Here is a 19030-nt window from a genome sequence, read left to right as displayed (position 1 = left end):
CAGGTTCAAGGCCCTTGGTACCATGCCAGCACTACAAAAAAAGAAAAACAGGAACTTTCTCTTTCCAGGTGTAGATGGAGAAGCCACCACCTCTGTCTCCCTTTAGGGAACACTTGTTTGGGGACCAAGGCTGCGCATTGCTGGCAGGGGCTTGCATGACACCAGCAGTGTTTTAATTTGGCCCTCTCAACTTCTCTGCCTTATGGAGCATCTAACTAACTTTCACTGAGTGCATGCTTTGTGCTAGTGCTCTGAGAACAAGCACTAGGGGACTAAGGCAGCCTGTCCTCAGGGGACCCACAGTCAGGATAGTGACTGCCCTGGACCCCAGAGGCCACAGGAGCTCAGAATGGATCCTAACCCAGGAAGGGTTTCTGGGAGAAGGAAAGCCTTGGAGAGAGTCCCCTATAGGGCAACCTAGGAATTGAGGGGACATTTTCAGGATGAGGAAACAAATTTGACTCAAACGCAGTTCTTTTTCAGTTCTGAGTGCTTGCTGTGGACCTGGCCATGTTTTAGGCAATTAAAATAAAACATAAAATCTTGGTGCTCTAAACCGGATGTGGTGGCTCATGCCTCCAACCCAGCACTTGGGAAGCTGATGCAGAAAGATTGCTGTGAGGTTGAGGCCGGCCTGGGCTACAGAGTGAGTTCAAGGCCAGTTTGAACTGCATAGTGAAACCTTGTCTCAAAAAACAAAACAAAAGGACCAAACAAACAAACCAAAAAACTTGGTGTCCTTTGGGATGGGGTGGAGGCTTGTGAGGGTTTTTTGGTTTGTTTTTATTTTTTGTCTATGTACTTCAGGCTGGCCTTAAGTGCGTGGGGATTCTATTGCCGCAGCCTCCTAAGTGCTGGGATTCCAAGCATGTGCCACCATGTTTTCTGAGACTGGGTCTTATGGTGTAGTTTACACTGGCCTCAAATGTATGGTGATTCTCCTGCCTCAGTGTCCTTAGTGTTGGGATTACAGTGTGCACTGCCATGTCCAGCTGTATGTTTTCAGTTTTTCTAAAATGCTCTACATAGCCAGGTATGATGCAAAACGGCTGTAAACCCCAGTGGTTGGGAGACTGAAGCAGGAGGATCACCACGACTTCGAGGCCAGCCTAGGCTCCATTGTGAGTTGAAGGCCAGACTGAACTGCTTAGACACCCTGTTTCAAAACAAAATTAGAAAAACAATATCCATTAGAAAGCAAGGGGCTCGGGACTGGCCACATCATGAAGTGTTTTGTGGCAAAAGCATGGAGTTTGAACGAAAGCTCTCTTTCCTAAAAGTGACAGGATGCAGTGTCTCGGGGACCCAAGAAGGGTCACCCCAAGCCGAGTAGACAACCCTTCAGGATTAACAAGAGGCGCGCCTCGGTCAGTGGCAGTAGAAGGCGGGGCTGCGGTAGCCAGGCAACACAGGCCGCGCCAATTAATTGGCTAGCCTTTAGCTACGTCACCCACTCAGAGCCCAGGGGCAGAGCCTCTTTTAGCAGCTCAGCCCCGCTTGGCCGGGAGCGATTTAGAGGACGACCAAGTCAGCGGGTCTAGCTTCATGACAAGATCCAAGCCTAAATATAAAGGGGACGCAGAAAGCAGTTCTGACGAAGTCCGAGAAAGATCTGTAGCTGAGTTGAAGGAAGAGGTACTGCCCGCCACCCATTCTCCTTCCTAGAGACGTCCCCCAGCTGAGTTCGAATCTTTAAATGGTCCGGTGCGTTAGGAGGAGAGGGTAATGTCGCGAGGCGCGTGGCGTCCGGTCGTGGCTCCGCCCAGCCAATAGGAGCCCGGCTAAGCAGGACTCCGGCCAATTGCGACGCGGCTCGGCTCCGAGGCGGAGCTGGGTGGCCGTAGGCCAGACTGAGAGGCCCCGGGAGGAGAGCGAGATCCCTACCCAGCCCTGGTGGAGCGCGACGCTGCAGGCGTCCCGGGGTCGCTGCGAACCTAGCCGCTGAGGTAGGAGTGGCCACCTGTCTGGGGATTTACCTTGGGTTGGGAAGAGGTGGAGGCGCGCCCCAAGATTGGCGGAGGCGGAGTCTGGGAGGGAGTGGAGGGCGCAGATTGAGGGTGACTGTGGTGGTTTGGAGTCGGGGCCCGGGGGCAGTCTGAGGTCCTGGGCAGGAGAAGAGGGAGGACAATGCAGTGGAAGGAACTTGAAGCTGAGACTTGCGGTGTGTGGAGAAGCAAGAGAAGCCGGGGGAAGGAACTTTTTGGAAAGGGAATCTGAAGATTAAAACAGTTTGAGTCTTCCTGACAGCCTGAATTCGAGTCCATGGTTGAGTCCCGAACATTTGGAGAAACCAAGAGAACCGGAGTCGAAGAATCTTTTGACTCCAAGATGCCATGGCAGAGAGAGTCTGCCAGGGAGAGTTCAGTGTTCGGGTCTTGGCGACAGACGGGGAGTTGGGAAGTGAAGTCCAGAGGCGTTGGGAAGTAAGGAAACTGGGAGCTAGTGTGTGTGCGTGGGGTCCTCATTAGAGATGCCTTTTCTCCCCATCGGGGAGGATGGGAGAACATTTGTCCTGTTTGAGTGATGTGTTAGGGCTTAGGTCCTGAGGGCAGTTTGGGGCAGAATGTTGGATTTTCTGGGATTTTAGTAAACGGAGAAAGCAGACTTAGGGCTTTCTGGGTGGGGGAAGGTATTCTGGGCGTGGAGCTCATCCGCCGCCCAGGAGGCAACAGAGGGCGGGGCTCTGAGGGCGCCTGGCAGCTGGATGTCCGGGTTCCCTGCCCCCACCAGCTTTGCCCCTGTGCGCATGCCCTAAGGGAGGGCGGGGAGCTCCGCTCTGCTAGCGTGCGAAGCCCTCTGGGGATTGTAGTGCTCACCTAAGTGTAGGTGCTTGTATTTTGCGGCCGTGGGTCCACACTTCCCAGAAGCTCGAGGGCCAAATTGGGGCGTTTCTGGATGCTGAATGGAAAGACCCAGGGAAGGGTGGGGCCTGTGCAACTCGGACTAACTGTTGGCCCGGGCTTGGGTTGAGTTTTAGCAAATTTTCTTATGGGGCGCTCTTTGAGGGAAGCTGAACGATTGAATAGAAGGAATATGGAAGGCCCATTCCCTGCTTTGGAGCCCTCCCAGTTTGTTAAGGAACAAAGCATGGACAGAAGGTCTTCCCTGTAAAGAAGTACATTTACGAATAGGTGTACTGAACAGGGCGCCAGGTGGCGCGAATATATTAGGCACTCAGCAAATAAAGCTACTAAATGAATAAAAGGCAATTAACGTGTGTTCATTAAGCACTTGGTGTAGGGGCTGGAGGTTTAGCTCAGTGGCATAAGCACCTGACTTGCGAACAGGCAGTCGTGAGTTCGATCCCCGGTACCGATAAAAAGGAAAAAGACAAAAAAAAAAAAAAAAAGCACTTGGTGTGTTCTGTGCCCTGTGGATGTTAAACGCGGCTTTTCCTTATGATGCTGTGGGAAGTATTTTTTACAATTCCCATTTTACAGTTGAGCAAACAGACCCTGATAGGTGATGTCCTATCACTGGTCAGTATCACACACACAGCTGAGCAGTGGCCAAGACGGAGTTCAAACCCACGATTCCCTTTTTCTGGCCCAGGTCTCTATTCCACATCTGTCTCTTGGGTGTGTTTGAAGAAATGAGTATTACATAGGTATTTGAAGACTCAGACTTGAATTAGGATCTTTCCTTTGCAAATGAGCTTGAGTCTCATGGATGTAAATTCACTATTTGAGGCCACAAAAGGCAAAAAGGGCTTTAAAAGCCCAGCTATGTACTCCACATCTTCTTTTCAGCGCTGAAGATCAAATTCAGAGTTTCACTTTCACTTTTTGTGTGTGTGTGGTACTGGGGATTAAACCCAGGGCTTGGCCCTGATCTATGTCCCTTGTCCTATTTTTATTTTGAGACTGGCTCTTACAAAGTTACTGAGTTGTACAGTCTGGATTTGAACTTGTGATTTTTTTAAAGATTTATGTTTGTCCTGAGAATCGAACTCATGAGCTCACGCTTGCCAGGCAGGCACACTTGCTGAGCTCTATCCCCAGCCCCGAACTTGTGGTCTTCTTACCTCAGCCTCCCAAAGTACTGAGATTACACGTGTGCACCACCACACCTGACTACATTTTATTTTCTTAATCACATGTATTTACTTACCTCCTTAGCCTGTAGGGTTCAGACTATCTGCATTTTCTATAGATGAATAAACAGAAACCCTTGTAGTTAAAAGTCACCTATAGCTGTGCAGTCTTGCCTAAGAAAATAGGATACGTATGACCCTGCATCCCACTTTTCCCTCTTCTGTCCTTAGGGCATCATGGTGGGAGGCTTGAAGAGGAAACACTCTGATTTGGAAGAGGAAGAGGAGAAAGATGGGAAGTGGGACTGGAGTCCAGCAGGCCTTCGGAACTACCAGCAAGCCCTGCTCCGAATCTCTCTAGACAAAGTCCAGCAGCGCAGCCTGGGTCCCCGAGCACCCAGCCTCCTCCGGCATGTCCTCATCCACAACACCCTGCAACAGCTGCAGGCCTCCATACACATGTCTACGGCACCTGCCCTGCCCCCAGAGCCCCTCTTCTTGGGCGAGGAAGACTTCTCCCTGTCTGCCACCATTGGCTCCATCCTCAGGGAGCTGGAGACCTCCATGGATGAGACGGAATCACCTCAGAATCAAGTGGCTCCCACAGGCCTCCAGAATGAAGTGCTGCCCCAGCCTGATCCAGTCTTCTTAGAAGCTCTGAGCTCCCGGTACCTGGGGGACTCTGGCCTGGATGACTTCTTTCTGGACATTGACACTTCTGCAGTAGAAAAGGAACCTGCACTGGCCCCTCTGGATCCTCCACACAGCCTCTTCTGTGCCCCAGGGTCCTGGGAGTGGAATGAACTCGATCACATCATGGAAATCATTCTAGGGTCCTAAAACTGCAGTGAGGCAGGGGTCCTTCCTCACATCAGTGGTGATGGGCTAGATCCCTGGATGCAGCTGTGTGTGTGTGTGTTTGTGTGTTGGTGGGGGCTCTAAATAGTGACTGGCCTCCTCTCCCATTTCCGGGTTCCACAAACTATCTCGCATGTGTGTGTCTGGTTACCCCAGCCTTCTGTGAAGGTGGATCTTCCTGATTTAATTTATCTATTCCAAATGCCTTAAAGGGGCTCCATTTCTGGGAGTCTTAAGTTTTCACACATTTCTTCTGCCTTTCCCTCCAGTTCCCACTACCCTTGTGACCACTGGGGCCTCAGGGAAGTTGGAGCAGGGCCTGTCAGAGGTTGACAGGGGTGTGCTGCCAGGTTTCTCTGGAAACCCAGGCTCTTGTCTCTTGGAGTGGGAGGGGCTGGCCTCCTCCCCACAAGCTGAACTCTAGTTCCTTACAAGGACCCCAGTCCTAGCAGCCTCCTGATTTATAACCAGGCCGGACTACGTGCAATAGAGTGGAAACCAAACTGCTCCATGCCGCATTATTTAAAAAAAGGCAGGGTTTGTGGTGGCTTTTTTGTTTATAAGTTTTTTTAAATAAAAGTATTTTGGAAGGAGTGATGTTACATTAAGTTGCTAATGTTAACTGGGATGATGGGAGGGACCTGGTAAGTTTCCTACACATGCATACCCTTTTCCTGCCAAAGGTGGGACAGGTATAAATACTGTACATGATAGTGTACAGTCATGCACATTAACAGTCTTGTCTAGGGCTTAGGGAAATAGTTCAGTCTGCCTGATAAGCATGAGGTCGTGAGTTTAATTCCCAGTACCAACAAAACGAAAACAAAAAAATAGTCCTGTCTACTGAATATGATGGCACATGCCTGTAATCTCAGCACTTGAATGGCTGATGTGGGAGTATTCTCTTGAGTTTGAAGCCAGCCTCAGCTGCACAGTGGGTTTAAGGCCAGCTGAACCACATGTCAAGACAGTCACAGAAACACCAGAAAAAGTCCTGTCTGAATCCCCTTATGGTGGGGCAGGCCTGTAATCTCAGCATTCCGAGATACTGAAGCAGGAAGATTACAAATTCAAGCCCAGTGAGACCCTGTCTAGAAAGAAAACAGAGCTGGGTTGGGGTATATAGCTCTGTACGAAGGCTCAGAGTTCAATCCCTAGTACTAGCAAAAAGCACAATAAATAAGGCTTGTGTTCCAGGTGGATGTCATTTGGATCACATTTTTTTTTTTTTGTATTTTTGTACTTTTACCAGTACCAGGGATTGAACTCACGACCACACACTTGCAAGGCAGGTGCTTATGCCGCTGAGCTAAATCCCCAGCCCCTACACTTTTTTTTAATAGTAAAGTTTTATTAGAGGTAGAAGAAACAGGCTCAGTGAACAAGTTGGAACCAAGTAAAAGCAGGAAAAGAAATATATTCTGCAGCATGAGAACAGACCGCATGCGAGAGTGGACCACATGCAACAGGGAACACAGTGGGCCCTCCAGCAATTTCTTACCCCATCATAAAATGCCAGCTGCAAGCCAGGTGTGGCACATGCCTATAATCCTAGCACTGGGAAGGCTGAGGCAGTAGGATCACCATGAATTTCAGGCCAGCCAGAACTACATAGCAAGACCCTGTCTCAAAGGCAAGAAACAGTTCCAACTGACACTACTTTTGGTCCTGACAACTTCCCTAGTTCAGGCTGCTACTCTTCTCCCCACACAACTCTAACCAGCACTAGACACAGTTCTACCACAGGGCCTTTGCATTTGCTGAGAAGTCTGCCCAGAGGCCATTTCTCTCCTAGTTTCAATCCCAGTGTCCCTTGCCCTTCCCAGTTCAACATGCCCAGAGGCTCCATAACTCCATTACATCTTGTTTGACTTTCTTAACAGGGCCTATTCAGTCCCAAGTTATTTATTATCCATTCATGGAGAAGAGGGGTAGTGATATGCTTTTCCCAGCTGTCCCCATCCTCCAGTTCCTAGAAAGGTGCTGGACATAGGTGCTCAAAAATTATTTACTATGGCTGGGCATGGTGGCACATGCCCAGTACTTTGTACACTGGTGCTGGAAAATCACCATGATGAGTTTAAGCTCGGCCTGAACTACATAGTGAGACCCTCTCCCCCATCACCACCAAAAAAACCCAAAAAGCAACAAGCCTTGTTCTCTTAAAGTCTAATTATGAAAGAAAACTGAAATAAACACACAAAAAAATTGAAAAGTACAGTGTCAGGTGGTGATAAATGATCGGGGTTAGTGACAAGGATGAGTTTTGCTATTTAGAAGGGACAGTCAGAGAAGGCCTCACAGGGAGGGTGACATTCGGGAGAGACAGGAAGGAGGTGAAGGCTGAACCCTATGGATCTGTTGGGGACAAGCCAGGCTCAGCAAACAGATATTGCAAAGGCCCTGGGGAGCCCAGAGTGCCTGGTACAGAAAGAGCAACTTTGGGGGAAGATACCTGGAGATGAGGCCAAAAGGATGAAGGGCGCATCCTGCAGGATCTGGGGGAGGGGGAGTCCTGCTGGAAAACTTTAGCTCTGCTCTGAGCGAGCCGGAAGCCACACAGGGGGAGGAAGGGTGTTCTACAGAGGGATGTGACCTGACTCACCGTTTTCTTAGAACTCTCTGACTTCCCTAAAATAACCAAGAGAAGAGGAATCAGGGAGCTTGTTAGTACCCCATGAGGCCAGTAATTAGAGGGGCACCCCTGCTTTCCAGCTCTTTTCCTAATGTCGCACCTGTTAAAGAAGTAAAGAGCCTGGCCCCGCAAGGGCAACTGAGGCTCTCGGGGCAGAGTCCACCGCCGGTCCCCAGCCCGCCTCCCGTGGGGATGGGCCGCCAGGCTCCCGGTGGCGGAAGGCCGGCCCCGCCCACCTGCCCACCGGACCCGCCAGCCCAGGAGTCAGCGCTGGCGGCCGGGAGCCGGCCTGGCGCCTCCTCCCTCCCCAGAGGCCAGGCGGAGCGGGGCGGGGCGGGGCGGGACGCTGCCCTGCCCGTCCCCCTCCCTTCCTCCCTTCCTCCCGGGCGGGCGGAGGCTCCCGCTCCGGCCCGGCCTGGTAGCTTCACCTCTGGTTTCATTTCCCGAGGCCCGGCCTCTGTCTTTCTTACCCCGCCCCGCCCCACTTGGGCCTTTGAATTCCTGGCTCCTTCTCCACTTTATGGTCCCAGCCCTAGTGTCACCGCCTGGAGAGGCTCACCCTGTCTACAGACCCCTCACCCCTCCCTATCATCCGTGTTTTCTTCAGATCACTAAACAGAAGCAGAAATTGACATTCTTTATTGCTTCATCTTCCAAAAGTTTCTCCTCTCACTTGGAGCGAGAAAGTCCACAGAATGGTCTGGAAGATGGAACGTTGCTGGTCGCCTCTCCAGCACCTCCCAGCTCAGGGTCTCTGGCCTTGTCACAGGGCAGACAGCACCTCTGGGCCTTTGCACTGCCTCCTCCCAACACTGTTCCTCCACTTTGGCTACTTATCTCATTCATCAGATCTCTATTATTCAAATGTTGCCTCTTCAGAGAACCCCTTCTTTTTGTTACTCCCCTCCCACTCTTCTTTAGCCTTGTTCTTTGTTGAGCTCCTAAATACTATGTAATTTCCCTAAATTTATCGTCTGTTTCCTCCCAGCAAGAATTTTAGGATAATAAAGACAAGATCTTGCTGTGCAGCTCAGGCTGGCCTTGAACTCTCCGTGATCCTCCTGCCTCAGCCTCCCAAGTGCTGGGATTACAGGCATGCACTACCATGCCTGGCAAAGGGTTTTGATCTGTAATCTCACTACTGTATCTTCAGTGCCCCAAAAGATTATCTGAGATGTGAGGACACCCTGGCTGTGATATCTGTCACCCTGCTGGTCACCAGGATCCATTCAGCTGAGCTGGCTGGGCGATGTTCTCTTCCTCCCTCACCACTTCACATGGTGTATTTGTTCTGCAGAAGAGAAAGACCACCCCTGATAGAAAAGGACCCTTTCCTTGGATGAGTATAGCTCTGCTGCCCTGTTGGAACCTCCAAACCAACTCCCCCAAAAGATGATCTGTCTCACAGAAGGTTTGATGTGGATGTTTACAGGTCAATGAATACATTACTTCTCATATTTCTTTTCTGTCCTTCCCTTCCCCAGACACAGGAGAGGAGAGACTATGTGAAGTCCATCCAGTACCGCACCCCTAGCATTTACAGTGGGGCCCACCCATAGTGGATGCTCAATAATTGTGTGTTAATCAGGTGACTTCTAGGAGCCATTTAGAGACTGAGATGTGGATTTGCTTAGTGGGACTGGCAGTCCCCCCAGGGACTGAGTCCAGGGCCTTCACACTGACTTATATTTCATTAAGTTTTTAAAGCTTCCCCCTATCTGGGCTTGAACTTTCAACCCTCCTGCCTCTCTCTCTCCTTCTAGTGCTGCTGGATCCTATGCATGCTAGGCAACTGCTTTACCACCAGAGCTACATCTCTATGTTTAGAATAAGCCCTATGTGGTGACCTACACCTGCAACCCCTGTACTTTGAGAGCTGGAGAGAAGAGGGCCACAAATTGAATTCCAGCCTGGGCAATTTAATGACTTAGTGAGACTCTGTTTAAAGAACAGAAAAAGGGACTGAGGATTTAGCTCAGCTGTGTAAACACCTGCCTGGCAAGTGTGAGTTCAATCCCCAGTACCAAAAAAACAAAAACAAACAAACAAAAAAAAACCAACAGGAGATTAATTTTGATCTGGGCGTGGTGGCTCTTGCCTGTAATCCCAGCACTCAGGGCACCACCTCGCCTGGCTTCTACAAAGTGAATTTAAAGCCTGAACTGAATAGTGAAACCCTATCTCAAAAGACAAAAAAAAAAAAAAAAAAAAAAAAAAAATTAGCCAGGCGAGGTGGCTCACGCCTGTAACCCCAGCACTCAGGAGGCTAAGGCAGGAGGATCATTGCGAGTTCGAGACCAGCCTGGGCTACAAAGTAAGCTCAAGGCCAACCTGAACTGATAGAGATACCCTGCCTCAAAAAGACAAAAAAAAAAAAAACATAAAAATTACTTAACTGTATTCACTCTTTTCTTTTTCTTTCTTTCATTTTTTAAAGAGTAGGAAAATTTGGGGTTGGGGATTTAGCTCAGCAGCATAAGCACCTGCCTTGCAAGCAGGCGGTCGTGAGATAGATCACAGGTACCAATAAAAAAGAAAAAGACAAAAAAAAAAATAAAAAAAAAAAAAGAATGAGAGATAAGAGGGGTCCTGAATAGATTGCTTTTTTGGCTTTAGTTTTTTTTCTTTTGGGGGGGGGTTGGAATTCATGACCCTGTACTTGCCTGATGCTGAGCTGTATCACCAGCCCTCATCTACTCTTTTTTTTTTTTTTTTTTTTTGGTACCGGGGATCAAATGCCTCACCTTGTGCTTACCAGGCAGGTGCTTATGCTGTTGAGCTAAATCTCCAGCTGCTTGCGGTTGTTTGAGACAGGAATTTGCTATGCAGCCTAGGCTGACTTCCAATGCACTCAACCTCCCAAATACTGGGATTGCAGGCATGCACCACCATACCTGGCGGCTGCCCATGTTAATTTTTTCTTTCTTTTTGAGATAGGTTTCACTATGCAGTTCAGCCTGGCCTTGAGCTCACTTTGTGGCCCAGGATGGTCTCGAACTCACAACATCCTCCTGCCTCAGCCTTCTGAATTCTAGAATTACAGGTATGCACCACCATGCCCGATTTGCCTTTGTTAAATTTTGAAACAGGTCTCACTAAATTGCCCAGGCTAGTTTTGAACTTTCAATTCTTCTGCCCTACTCTAGAGAGTAGTCAGGATTACCATGGTGCCACCACACCTACTTCCAAAGGATTAAAACCTTCCCCAAGGTCACATAGCTGCTTAGAGAATGGAGTCCTGGAAGTAACTCGATGAATTCCCACACCCATCTCACCCCCATCTTGAACAACAACTGAGTCCAATCCTCCAGCATTTGCTGTCTGATGTAGGGTTCTTACAGATGCGATTTCACTCTGAGTTTCCTAACTCTCAAGTGGCAGGTGAGAAGAGTCCCTCTGAACAGAATTTGTATGGCTCAGAGAACTCCAGCATTTTTCCAAGGTCACATATCAAATGAGTGGTAAGACAGTGTTTGAACCCAGGTTTATCTGGCCTAGAATGTAGATCTCTGTTGAGGCTGAGTATACTATAACAAGCTCCATTGCTATGTTTGGTAAGTGTGTGGAAACTGTACTTTGAAAACCCAAAAAGCTCCTAACCACTGCCATCCCACACAGCAAATAGCCACGGGTCTTCCCTACTTAGCCACCGCAGTTGCCGTGACACGCTCCAAGAAGCCAGCCACCCCTCCCTTTAAATCAGCCCCTCTCTAGGTCCCACCCATTACTACCCAGGGCCAATCCCTGGGTTAGAGGGAGGGGCCTCCATGCGAGTGGGCGTGGTTAAAGGGTAGTCAGGAGTCTGGAGTCGTGAGCCAGAGTCAGAGCTGCGTCTCCAGACCTAAGCGCCGGTTGCTGAAGGAGAGTGAGCGAGCGATGCTGTCCCTGCCGCTGTTTGATTGGCTACGGGTGGCTACTTCTTTGTTCTGATTGGCAGCGAGTGAGCTGGGTATGTAAATGAAGCGGCCTGGAAAGAAAAGGGGTACCGGCGGTCGGGTCCTTATGGTATTCCATCCTTGGGTCTTGCGGAGGGTCATCTGGGCTATCCCGCATTGAGACGCTCGGGGCCTCTGCTTGCCACCCGCCCCGGACGGGCTGGGTGAATCACGCCGCAGCCCGAGAAGGGGGCGGAGGCGCCTGCTCCCTGGCTCCGGCTGCGTGACTCACCCGCCCCCGCCACCGCCGCTGCCGCTGCCTTCCGGAAGCGAGAGAAGGCCGGAGCGCAGAGCCGCCCGCTGGGGTCTAGATTTTGGCCCCTTCGGGCGGGAGCGGGAAGCCTAGGCGGGGCGCGGGGCAGTGTAAGAAGGTCGAGGGTCAGAGAGACTAGGATCCTCTAGGGAAAGCCGGCCTGGGTGCCGCTAGGGGGCGCAGGGACGGGGGGCGGGGAGCCGGGGCCGGGTGGGGGTTGAATTCCTGCGGGTCCGGACTCCTGGTCTTCGATAAGGGCAAAGACCCATTTTTAAGTATTGGGGGAATCGCTCTTACAGTTTTGCTAGATAGCGTCTGGCTCACAGGCACTTCGGCCCTCCAAATGTAGTTTCCGGCCAGTACTCCAAAGCTCCGGACCCTCCCCACGCTGGAAAGAGTATGGGTCCTCAAACTTCTCTCAGGGACTACTCCGGTGCCCATCAGGGTTTCCCAGCAAGCCTTGACCACCCCGCCTCCCGCTTAAGTTCCGAATCCGCTTCTTTTCCATGTCTAGTACTAGCCTTTGCTCGGGCTGTCAGCGTTGCGCGTCCCAGGAGGACAGCAGCCTCCCTCTGGGTCTCAGCCCACACTCGCCCTCCACCGTGCCCCCCTGCCCTGCCTCCAGGCTTCTTCTGCTGGAAACCTAATCAGCTCACAACGCCACTCCCCTCCCTGTTCAGATCCCTCGGTGTCTCCCTGTCTTTCTGAAAACCCAAACTCTGCCTCCCCAGCTTTCTGTCTGCGCCCCACCCCCACCGGGACTCCCCGGCGTGTAACTGGGCACAAGCTATGCTGGGCCTTTTCAATTCAGGCTCCTCCAGCCTTTAAGTCTTTTTCTGTTTTTTTCTATTTTTATTTATTTATTTACTTATTTATTTTGAGGCAAGGACTTAGTATGTAGTTTAGGCTATCCTTGATCTAACTATATAGTCCAGGCAGACCTCAAACTCCAGTGATCCTGGGCTGGGAATGTAGTTCAGCAGCAAGTGGCCTGCCTGGCAAGTGTGGAACCCTGGGTTCGAGGGTATCAGGGCTAAAAGAAAAGAAAAAAAAAGTACCAAAGCTGGGGTGGGGGAGGGAACAAAACTCGGTGATCTCAGCCTTAGGTGTTTTTGTTTTGTTTGTTTTTTGCCTTTTTCTTCCCCATCTTTCCTGGACTGCTTTCTCCCTGATTCTTCATGGCTGACGCCTTCTCATACACCAGGACTCAGTTTTAATGTCACCTTTGAGGAGCCTTCCCTTATCCAGTGTCTTTTGGTATCTTTCCTTCACTACACATTTCCTATGTTCATTTATTGTTGCCGTATAGTGGACACTCAGTAACATTATCTGTGTGAAACAGCTGCTTTTGTAAATTAAAAGGCCATTCCATACAGCTCACTGAAAAAACACTTTTTTGAGGCAGGTTTCATTATGTAGTCCAAGGTGGCCTTGAACTCACTATACAGCCCTGACTAGCCTTGAACTTGCTTCCATCCTCATCCCTCAGCCTTCTAAGTGCTGGGATTACAGGCATGCACCACCACACCCAGCAATAATATTATCAAGGGATTTAGGCTTTTGGGCATTAGCGTACATCTGTAATCCCAGCACTTGGGCGACTAAGGCAGAAGGATCTCTGTGAGTTTGAGGCCAGCCTGAACTACATAGTGAGACCCTGTTTTAAAAAGCCAAAAAAAAAAAAAAAAAAAAAAGTACTTATTAGTAATTACCGTGTACCAGACTTGTGCTTTTTATTTCATTTAATATTTTATAAGGAAGATATCGTTATCTGTATCTTAGAAAATTTAGGCCCAGAGAGGTAAAATGACTTGTCTAACATCATATGGACAGCAGACTGTCAAGGCCAGGGTGGGAACTTAATATTTGCTTTCCATAAACAAACATGGCACTTCCCTTTCTGCAGATGATGCTGAGCAAGGGTCTCAAGCGCAAGCGGGAGGAGGAGGAGAAGGAAGCCTTGGAAGTCGATGCCTGGTGGCTGGATCCTGGCCTTCCAGCAGTGACACAGGCGCCCCCCACCTTGGCCTCCAGCTCCCTTTTTGACCTCTCTGTGCTCAAACTCCACCACAGCCTACGGCAGAGCGAGCCGGACCTGCGGCATCTGGTGCTGGTGGTGAACACATTGCGGCGCATCCAGGCTTCCATGGCACCTGCAGTGACCCTGCCACCTGTGCCCAGCCCACCGATAGTTCCCAATGTAGCTGATAACCTGCTGGCCAGCTCCGATGCTACACTCTCAGCTTCCATGGCTAGCCTCCTAGAGGACCTCAGCCATATTGAGGGCTTGAGCCAGGCACCCCAACCCCTGGCAGATGAGGGCCCACCAGGCCGCCCCGTTGGGGGGACCTCACCTAACCTGGGTGCCTTGGACCTGCTTGGCCCAGCCACGGGCTGTCTGCTGGATGATGGGCTGGAGGGCCTGTTTGAGGACATTGACACTTCCATGTATGACAGTGAACTTTGGGTACCAGCCTCTGAGGGCCTCAAGCCTGCCCCTGAGGATGGGCCAGGCAAGGAGGGAGCTCCAGAGTTGGATGAAGCTGAGCTGGACTATCTCATGGACATGCTGGTGGGCACACAGGCACTAGAGCGGCCACCAGGGCCAGGGCGTTGAGCCCAAGGGTGGGATGGTTGTCTGGCGTCTGAACTGAGCCTGGTGGCTAGACCAGCCCTCCTTGGAAAGACACAGCTGGCTGCCCTCACCCAGAGACAGGGCCACTTTGGAGAGATAAAATCCTGTCCTGGGCAACTTCACATCTGTCCTTTTGTGGAAGGACTGTAGTGATGTGTGGAGTTGGCCCCTAGTGATGGACAGGTGGCTACAGTGAGATTGGGCCAGGCCCCATGCTGGACTGAATCCTCTGGGTCTCAGTATAGGCTGTTCTTTTCTTGATTTGGGAAGAGACCTCAACCTGTTTTTTGAGATTAAAACCAACTCTGGAAAGTTTCCTGTGCTTCTTTGTCTCTGGGCTAATGCCAGGGTGAACAATAATGTTTAACGCTTAGCCTGGACTGCCTGGCAGGCATTCTTTGAAGTGCTTGCTGTATTAGTTAATCCTGTAACAACCCCACAAAGATGGGGATGATGGTGATCCCCACTTCACAGTTGAGGACACAGACTTAGAGGAGAGGACGAGGGGCTTTCAGCTCATAGTCCATGCGCTCCCTTACTGGCCTGAGAAGCAGACAGATACACTCCCCAGAACACGCTGCCAGGTTTCTTTGCTGAGCCTGTGTGTGCACGTGATGGGAGGCCCCGAGTCACTTTTTAAAAATGAATCCAGTCCTTCCCTGGGTATCCTGTGGAGAGGGGGTGGGAGCTTCCAGAATGGCCCAGAAATGAAAACAGAGCTGGAGGCCAGACAGTTTCTACAGGAGCACCACCGTGTCAGCACTCCTGGAGAATGGTCAAAGAAAGGGAGACACCCGCCAGGTTTTAAAAATAAAATCCACTCTCAGCTTCACATCTGTCTTGGGGCAAAGAATAGGGCTACTTAGAGACAGTCGCCAAAATAAAGCCTCTGGGTTTGGTGGCGCTAAGAGGGCCGTCAGGGGCAGGCAGCTGGCTTTCCTTCTAGAAGAAACCCAGGCCCAGGCAAGCCAGGGCCACCTGCCTGACGGCCCGTGTGATAGGCCTGGCCAGAGCTGGGTGTCTGCGTCCGCCCCCGCCGTCCAGCCGCATTCCTGGCCGGCTGGGCGGGGCGCGACACTCACAGGCCTGGCACGGGACCGGGCTGCGTCCTTCCCCTGGCGGCTGTGGGGGCAGGGCAGAGCCGGGGTGCCCGGCGTGGGGGGCAGTGTCCCTGCGGAGATGGCGGGTGGGGGCAGGCAAGAGCAGAGAGCTGGACGGGACCGAGGGGCCCCGAGGCGGAGCCGCCTCCCCGGGGCAGGAAGCCCGGGAGCCGCGGCCGGCCGGGGTGTGGGGGAGGGCGGGCAGCCCGGCACGGCGCCCGGGGCCGGGAAGGGGTGGGCAGAGCGAGCTTCCTGGAGCCGCGGAGGAAGTGGTGCCCATTTCTGGAAGTGGCTGAGGGCGCCGGGGCGGCGGGTGGAAAAGGCTGCGGGGAGCTAGTGACTGGGCTGAGAGCCTTCTAGGCACCGGATGCCAGCCCCTGGCGACTCCCATCCATGGACTTCGCGACCCGGGCTTCTGATTCCGGACGGAGACCTCCGGAGTCTGGGCGGAGCTCCGCAGCGCCCCCTGCTGTCCAGTTTGGGGCTCTGAGGTCTCCGCCTGGCATCAAACCTGCGGGCAGGGGTCAGCGGTCATCTGTTACCGAGTGTTTGGGGCCTGTTTCTGATGTCTCGAGGGGCCCCTGGAGTAATCTGTAAAACCTGAAGATGCAGACATCTACTATGAATGAATCCTGGTCATATAACCTTTCACTTCGGATCAGGCACCAAAAGTACTCTAATTGGGAACGAAGAGGAGCCGGGCTTTGAGGCTGTCACAGGTCTGTAATCCCAGCACTCTGGGAGCCTGAGGCAGGGGGATCGCGATTTCAAGCCCAGTTTGAACAATGTAGCAATTTAGAAAGCTACTGTGTGAAAATAAAAAACAAAAAGGACTGGAGCAGTAGGGCAGTACAAAAACCCTACATTCACTCCTCAGTACTACCTAAATAAATAAATATGGGCACAGGGTGGTAAAGGTAGCTGAGGGCAGCAGGTCACAGCTCTCCCAGGAGTCAGGGGCAAGAAAAGTGTGTTGGTGGTTAGGGTCCTGTGAGTGCTGGTGGAGGGGAGCTGGCCTGAGAGGTGTCACAGCTGGAAGACACAAAGGTTCTGTGAGCTTCCTGAGCAGCAGAGCCAGAGCTTGGAATGTGTGGGCCCTGGAATCTGCTGGCTGAGGGGGCGTGGCCTCCTGGGGTGGAGCGGACACCAAAGTCTGCACAATCCTGGGGTTGGACTTGGGAACACTGGCTTCTCTAGCACAAGCAGATTGTTCGCCAAGGCCAGTGGAGCCCACATGGTACTTTTTTTTTTTTTTTTTTTTTTTTGTCTTTTTATCGGTACCGGGGATCGAACTCACGACCGCCTGCTTGTAAGGCAGGTGCTTATGCCGCTGAGCTAAACCCCCCAGCCCCGCCCACATGGTACTTTGGTGCAAAACACAGGCCCTTTCCTCAAGTACTTGACCTTCACCTGCAGGGAAAGTGTCACACACATGTGCAAATGCATGGCACCTGGCACATCCCTCTTAAATTCGGAGTCTGTGTGATGAACACAACCTGGGGAGAGGGAGCAGGCCTCAGGGAAAGTATGTTGCAGAAACACGATGATGCTCAGAGATGCTGTTGAAGCAATGAGCTGTTATTCTTCAATGAGAAGAGATTGTGCTTGAAAGCCAGACTGGCAAAGTTTATACCCTAGTTTTACCACTCCAGAGTTGTGTGACTCGTGGCAAGGTGCTTAATTAACTTCTCTGGACCTCGAAATCCCTATTTGTAAAGTGGAACAGTAGCAGTGTTCACTTTGAAGGGCTGTTGTTCTAGGAAGGGGGAAGGGAACCAGCATGCACAAGGGCCCTACAATGTTTTCAGGGGTCTCTGGGCCACTAGGCTTGGCTGGAAAGAGAGAGAAAGTAGTAAGGTAATGGGACTGGAGAGGTCACTAGGGGGCAGGGGATGCAAGGCCCTGAATGGGGTCTTCAGTGCAAAGAATCTAGGGAGATGTGAGGTAAGGGCATCCCTCCAGCTGCCACGGGGGAGAGCATGCCCTGGAGCCCAGCGCCCTGGAGCCCAGCGGTGAGGACCTGGGAAGGGAGGAGTAGGGAAGGAACACTGAAGAGGCCCTGGACAGGGGTGAGTAAGGAAAGGAAGGAAAGCAGGGAGGGAGGAAAAGTGGTGGAAGACTACAGGTCACAGCCGCTCTGGCTGTCAGGGAGACCTTCCTCCCCAAAGGACCCCTGGAGGACTCTGCACAGGACAGCTGCCTGGGGAGCAAGGGTGGTGCCTGCCACAGAGCCCCAGGAGCCATGGTGAAGGAGGGTGGAGGAGGAGGCTGGGCTGCAGCCAGGCAGGGGACAGTGTGGCCAACCCTGGGCTGGTGGCCAGCGGAGGCAGCAGGTCTGAGATTGAGGCTAAGACCAAGAAAGAACACATCGGGTACAAGGGACTGTGGAGGAGGCATCTCAGAGCTGCTAGGCCCTGAGACTGGAGCTCAGCAGAGAGAGTCAGGGCACAGGATTGGGCACGAGGCTGTGGCCAGCAAGACCTGTTTCCCTGGGCTGCGCTGCTTGGGGTTAGGCAGTGCGCAGGGCTTGGAGAAGCTGCTGCTGGCCCAGTCTAGGTCTGGAGAGGGTGGCCCAAGGGTGATTCCACCTCCTTCCTGAGCCCCGCAGGATGTCCTGTGTTTACTGAGGTGGCCTTGGCCGGAACCAGGACACTGTGCCACCTCCTAAACTCAGCTTCCTGTGGCCACACCCCTTTGGGTGAGGGAAAACAAGGCAGAGAGAGGGAGAAAAAACAGGATGAGACAGAGGACAGAGAGAACCTGAGACATGACAGTCATGATAAACAAACAAACAAACAACCAAACGGAGAGCAAACCAGCTTCCCTAACCTGGTTAAAAGTATCTGCAAGAAAACATACAGCAGGCATTTTATTTTATTTTATTTAGTTTTTGAGACACAGTCCCTTTATATCACCCAGGTTGGCATTAGACTCCTGGACTCAAGCAATCCTCCTGCTTCACCTTCCTGAATTACAGACAAGTACCACTATGCTAGGTTTTAACATCTTTCTGTCTGTCTGTCTGCCCATCTCTCCGTCCGTCTGTCGGTCTGTCTTTTTTCTCTATTTAGACAGGGTCTCGTTATGCAGTTCAGGCTGGACTTGAACTCACTTTGTAGCCAAGACTGGTCTTGAATTTGCAATCATCCTCCTGCTTCAACTTCCCCAGTGCTAGCATCACAGGTGTACACCACCACACTCAGCTGTTTCTGTTTGAGACACGGTCTCTCTGTAGATCCCGGACTGGCCACGAACTCTCCGTGATCCTCCTGCATCAGCCTCTCCAGTGTTGGGAGGATAGCTGTGTGCCACCACACTTGTCTAACACCATACTTATGGGCAAAACAAAACAAAGCCAAAACATAAAACCCACTAAATGCCTTTCTTTAAAACTGAGAAACCCAGCATGGTGGCACAAAAAGACAAAAATAAAATAAAATACAGAGAACCAGCAAGGACCTCTGCTGTCTGTGACACAGAAAGGACAGTGAGTCCCAGCCTCCCTTTTCAGTTTGGCCTCGAGCGGGGAGCAGATTCTCCTCCCCTCGCCTGGCTCGTGTGCCTGCACTGTCCCTCCCACA

General features: G+C 51.6%; 2 protein-coding genes across 4 annotated transcripts; both read left to right on the top strand.

The window, feature by feature from the left end:
• The first annotated feature begins 1036 nt into the window (after window positions 1-1036).
• Window positions 1037-5484, top strand: Sertad3 (SERTA domain containing 3). Of its 3 annotated transcripts, none has more exons than XM_013159276.3 (2): window positions 1037-1635; window positions 4265-5484. In XM_013159276.3, exons 1-2 carry the CDS (start codon window positions 1546-1548, stop codon window positions 4871-4873), a joined length of 699 nt encoding a protein of 232 aa, XP_013014730.1. In that variant the 5' UTR covers window positions 1037-1545; the 3' UTR covers window positions 4874-5484. The 3 variants fall into 3 exon arrangements, with proteins under 3 accessions (XP_013014730.1, XP_005000023.1, XP_005000024.2); XM_004999966.4 differs by lacking the exon at window positions 1037-1635 and adding an exon at window positions 1660-1946; XM_004999967.4 differs by lacking the exon at window positions 1037-1635 and adding an exon at window positions 2036-2423.
• Window positions 5485-11299: 5815 nt separating this feature from the next.
• Sertad1 (SERTA domain containing 1) lies at window positions 11300-14664 on the top strand. Its single transcript, XM_004999965.4, has 2 exons — window positions 11300-11475; window positions 13621-14664. Exon 2 carries the CDS (start codon window positions 13621-13623, stop codon window positions 14329-14331), a length of 711 nt encoding a protein of 236 aa, XP_005000022.1. The 5' UTR covers window positions 11300-11475; the 3' UTR covers window positions 14332-14664.
• Window positions 14665-19030: the final 4366 nt, after the last annotated feature.

The sequence above is a fragment of the Cavia porcellus genome, unplaced genomic scaffold, assembly GCF_034190915.1.
Source record: "Cavia porcellus strain 051 isolate PalLab524CR breed Dunkin Hartley unplaced genomic scaffold, mCavPor4.1 scaffold_7, whole genome shotgun sequence".
Classification (NCBI taxonomy): Eukaryota; Metazoa; Chordata; class Mammalia; order Rodentia; family Caviidae; genus Cavia; species Cavia porcellus.
This window is presented reverse-complemented; position numbering and strand designations above follow the sequence as displayed.